Source organism: Pyxicephalus adspersus, chromosome 7 (assembly GCF_032062135.1).
Source record: "Pyxicephalus adspersus chromosome 7, UCB_Pads_2.0, whole genome shotgun sequence".
Lineage (NCBI taxonomy): Eukaryota > Metazoa > Chordata > Amphibia > Anura > Pyxicephalidae > Pyxicephalus > Pyxicephalus adspersus.
Window position 1 is genome coordinate 30,971,945 of NC_092864.1, and position 5,396 is coordinate 30,977,340.

The 5,396-nt window shown below is 38.5% G+C and overlaps 1 protein-coding gene across 3 annotated transcripts in view; it reads left to right on the top strand.

Annotated features, from left to right (window-relative positions):
• LOC140335399 (probable hydrolase PNKD) overlaps positions 1 to 5,396 on the top strand; it is a 58,128-nt gene that overhangs the window by 32,825 nt on the left and 19,907 nt on the right. For all 3 annotated transcript variants that reach the window (XM_072417987.1, XM_072417988.1, XM_072417989.1), the window contains exon 3: positions 4,487 to 4,599. In XM_072417987.1, coding sequence (XP_072274088.1) covers positions 4,487 to 4,599 — 113 coding nt within the window. The remainder of the gene's footprint in view (positions 1 to 4,486; positions 4,600 to 5,396) is intronic.

Here is a 5,396-nt window from a genome sequence, read left to right on the forward strand (position 1 = left end):
AAAAAAAAAAAACAGCCTATTAAAAGGTTATCTACCTTTTTTATATGAAGTAGAAATTTTTGACAGTTCCACTTAAAATTTTTCCTGGTAATCCTTAAGAAGAAAAAAATCTCCCTAGAGGGAACACAGCAATAAAATCAAAACCAATCCCCCTTCTGTATCCAAAAAAGAAGAGTTCTGTTCGGCGTTGGAGTTGAACCTGTTCAGTTACATAACCTAATATATAAATTAATACATAACCAAAAATATATATATAAATATACACACAGGAAATTTGTGGTTCCCTTTAAATCTGTCCAATTATGAAAAGGAAACAAGAGAAAGTCTTTCTTTCTGGTAAGCCGTTAGTAAACTCGAAGCGGAAGCGTAAAAAAATGTGAAGTCATGTTTACATTGCAAAAGTTTAAACTGTGAGATCTGTGAATGCAAAATGTGCGGCGCCCCCTCCAGTGTAATTCAAGTATGAAGCAAACATCGGCAATTAAAACATTGTACTGTAGTTTGTTTTTTTGAAAGCGGAGAGTTTCAGTGGCTGATGATTAACCAAAGACCAAGATAATGATCAGAGTGTTGAGAGAACACAAAAAGAACTTGGCACAAGAAAGCTTTTACATTTAAACAGTAAATAGCTTATCTAAAAAGTGGAACTAAAGCTATGGTTTAAATAGCGGGCAGGCAGGTTGGTTGTTGCAGAAGGGATAGACGATGTCTCTTCAGCAATAAAATAAAATAACCAGCCACTTTTAACTAAACTCGCCTCTTCCCACTCTCACTTTGGTGCCAACTTCTCCACCTGTACTTCTATCATTGGTTGGCAATTTTTGGGCATCTTGTTTGGCTGGGATGACATAACTCACACATATGCACAGGTGTTCATTCATTTCCAGAATCATACAATGAGCTGCTCATGTGTACAATATAAAGATGATTGTGAACAGGTAGGTAGGTTTGTTTAATTGCAGTGGGATTTAGCCTGAAATAAACGACCCACTTGCTGGTAATATTTCATTTTTAGTTCTATTTGGGACAAAAAGTAAAATATTGTAGCCTTGTGCAGCCAATTAAAATTTGATATTGAAAAATAAATTTGATATTGAACTTTATATGGTGCATGCAGACAACCAACGTCAAGGGTCATCTGAGGGGTTATTGATTGGACAGGTAGGTAACATAGGTGAGAGGGGTGCAGAATAATTAGACTCCAATGCCATTTTACCACTGTTAGGTGGTCCATATCGTCCATTTGGCCCATGGGAATATTTTAATGTGTGTGTGTATGTGTGTATAGGATCTATGGGTGTGTAATAGTTAAATGGAGAATTCACATTGACGTGGAGATCATGTGGATAAAATCTGCAAGGCACATAAGTAGGCAGCAGATGATTCAGCCCAGGGATGGCACCAATACATAAAATTATTAATTTTTTGGAACTGACATTTGAAAGAGGAAGCTATACAAAAAAATATATAATTTGTCACAAGATTGCCTGTGGCCTCATTATGGTGGGTCCTTTCCCATTGCTGACTTACCTACCTTGTTCTGCATAGTGTCTCAGTATGGAGGCTGCCGTCCTGATAGTGGCAGGGCATTGCTTCCTCATGTTAGAGCCTCCAGCAAGAACAGCTGACTTGTCATACTTTGTTTTGCATTGTGTTTCTGTATGAGGTTGCCACCTTTGTGGAGACAAGTCTTTTCTTCCTCATATCAAAACCTTCAGCAAGGAGAACAGCAATCAGTGCCAAAGTAACATCTGCAAATCTCTTAAGAATAACTCCAAGGCAGCAACGTTTTAGATTTCACACTGCAGATATTCAACTATGAGGCTACATGTACAGAAGACCATAGGCACCCTCACATACCTGGTATTGCTTTGCTATATTTCAAGATGAATGCAAGAGAAAAATCACATTTGCCTATGCACAATTAACATTTCTGGATGTTCACTATGTTATAGAAAATCTGCTTATACTTCAGGTCCACTTTGAGACTATACACTGCAGGATTTAATCAGCACATTTATAAGGTTTTGGGAACCCAAGTTTTTGTGTCCCAACCAGACCCCTTCCCCATGCCAATCAGAATCTTATTCCTCCTCTTTGCTCCATAAGTTAAAGTGAGATTCCAATGCAATGAGGGTTCCTTGAGTAATGAGAAGTTTACACCTCTCAAGTCCAAAAAAGTGACCCCAATGATCTTTTTGGCTATCTGTAAGAGTAACATTCTTCCCAACGGCCAGCAATGTAAGAGGAATTCTTCCCACTGATCACCACACTAATGTACTGAGAGCTGTGGATATAGTAATTATAGGAGGGGTTCCCTGAAAACCTGAAAATTATTGCAAGGGATCCCCCATGTTAAAAAGTTTGAGAAACACTGATATATATGGAGTATCTGGCTGACAGATAGGCGGAGTTGGGAACCCAGATTTAAAGATTTCTCAAAGAAATAAAAAGCTGGTGGGTGATTGAACTGAACTGTTTCACCTTATATTGACTATGTAACCTGAACAGCTATGAAAGTTCTTTTTCCTTTAGTTTTGTTTTTTTTTTGTTTTTTTTTAATTGTATTTTTATTGAGGAATTTTCAACAGGGTACAGAAAGGAAAAAAGGAAAATAACACAAGGGGGAGGCAACACCAAAGGAATACCATAGAACATGGTTTAGTTTCAAAAATAACAACAACAAATTCTCAAACAGAGCATATCTTGAAGCTTCTTAGAATATCGGGTGGATCTAAGAAGATACGTGGTATAGAACATTGTTCAGTAGGATAGAGACAAAGTGGGGGGGAGGTCAAATGGGCAAGCCTGCATAATAGTGGTCCCAAGCCTCCCAAACCATCTCAAATTTGACCATTGTGTCCCTGAGGAGTGCCGTGAGGTACTCCATAAGGCGGATCTCTTGGATTCGCGCATATAGATTCTCCATGGAGGGAGGCAACACTGTCTTCCATCTGGAAGGAATCAGCGTACGTGCTGCTACCAGCATGTGGGAGACCAGTTTGCGAGAGACCCTCGGGAGGGTTAGGCATGGTTGACCCAGGATATGGGTGAGGAGGTCTAGCGTTATAGGCTGCTGAATCACCTCCCATATTAAAGCATTAACACGTGACCAATATGGTTGAATAACAGGGCAGAACCAGAATATGTGCTCTATGGTACCTCGGTGAATACCGCATCTCCAACACATGGGATCTACACTAGGAAAAAGACGGTGAAGAACCACCGGTGTGTGATACCATCTGAGGACAATTTTATATAGGTTCTCTTTATACAATGTACAAATAGGACTTCTGTGTGCTGCCTCCCAGATATCAAGCCATTCATCAGGGGACAGAGACCGACCAAAGACCTCCTCCCATTTAAGCATATAGTTAAATTTATGAGGGGTTCCCTGTGTGGAAGCATGTAGGAGGCGGTAGATAGATGAGACTGCTCCTTTAATAGTTTTGTTTTTTACCCAGTTTCTCCCATATTATTGTTTTGTGGCTGCTGCTGCTGAATTCCCTGATCACATCAAAGCCCCCAGGCTGGTCCTCCATATAACTCCTCACTCTCTGTACATACTTTCCAAGATTCCGGCAAGAATTCTCTGCTTTTCTATGTAGACTGCATTTGCCTTTCCCACATCACAAATTTATTATATAAAATGTAACCCTAACTTAAAATCATTGTGCAGTTAATAATATAGACAGAGTTTAACTTGAATTGCAACATTCGCTGAATTCCATGCATATGACTAAAAGTGTACCTGTCATCCTATTACAATGAATCCTATTCATTTTCTCAGCTGATTACATGCTTTCCAAATGTAGGTTCACCAGGAGTCAATGACGAACCATAGTGTGTCATTAAAGATCTACGTAGCAAAAAAATCTTTTTTTTTTCTTTTTTCCCAGATGTTTTACTTTAGCAATTAGACAGGAAACAGGTTTAGGATGAAATATGGCCTTTTGCAGTCTTTTTATTATTTTATGGTTTAATAGTGAAATGAAATATCATTTGTTCCTATCATATAGAAGAAGTGGTTAATTGCTTTTCCCCAATAAGTTTCATTCAATCAGTAAAATTTAAATTTTCCTGATTTATATCCAAGTGATAATTTTGTAAATATGATGTATTACTTTGTAATATCTTTAAAAGATATCTCATAACCTCATCACACACAGCTCCAAAACTTTTCTAGAGCTGCCTGACTCTTTGGAACTCTTCTTCATCCTATTTGGCTTGCTCTTACTTTCTGATCATTTAAGAGAGCCCTCTTAACACTCATTTGGTATTAGTTGGTTGTCAAATGTTTTCAATCTGGAACAGATATGTTCCAGTTTTGATGGATCACCTAGGTTCTCTCATGATAGTCCTTCTTCTCCAGTCCTGGAGAGCTTTAATACATCTTGCCCATTGTCTCCAATTTATATATTCAAAATTACAGATGCACTTCAACAATTTCAATTATTTCCTTATCTTCCATGTTTTGTCTTTTTAGGTGTGAAGGTGGTTCCCATCCCTGTCCTCTCCGATAACTACAGCTACCTTGTCATTGACACTACATCCAGCCTGGCAGTGGCCGTCGACCCCTCAGATCCCGTTGTTGTACAGGTAAGTCGTAAACCCTTTTTGTTATAAACGCAGCTTGGCAATGTCATCTTTTGGGATTCATTCTTTAGATTACATTTTTGGTGTAAAAAAAGAAAATTATTTTAAATGATGTATGTTAGTGAATTCATATTCAAGGTTATTACAGTTGTGTTTTCCTAAAAGTCATACAAAGGGATATTAAAAAAAGACACTGAATGGCATGGAAAGTATTTTCTCTAGGCGGTGATGTATTGGGTACCAGGGGAGTAATATCAATCGCGGCATCTGTTTGCCCCGCCCTGCCCTTTGCCCGACCGATATGGGTCGATCTTAGGTTAGGAGCTCCCTGTGGAAATGCTGTGGGGGTTTGGGTTGGATCCAGACAGATCTCTCTGTACTATCTCGTCAGTCCCGTGATTGGAAACAATAGAGTTCAAAGCCCAGCGCTCGGAAAATGTCATACCGTTTCTGAAAAGGGAAAGTGAGAAGTTTTGTCTTTAGAGAGCATTGAAGGAATTCGTATTGTTCTAGCAAATTGTTTTAACTCATTGAGAGGGAGCCGAGTTTGTTTCGCTGGGGAGTTATTTTTTAAATATATAGATCAAAGTGTTATTTTTCACATCATGACCTTGGCTCTTACAATGATTGTTGTATGCTTTGCTTGGCAGTCCTTTGCTTGTCAGGTGATTTGAGATCATAATATGGGTCCAAAACTGAGTTTAAACCAACAATAGAAAACTAACATTAGAACATTGTGTTAGATTGCTTACATATAGATGGGTTCAGATTTTTTATATTTTTTGGCAGATAAAATATGG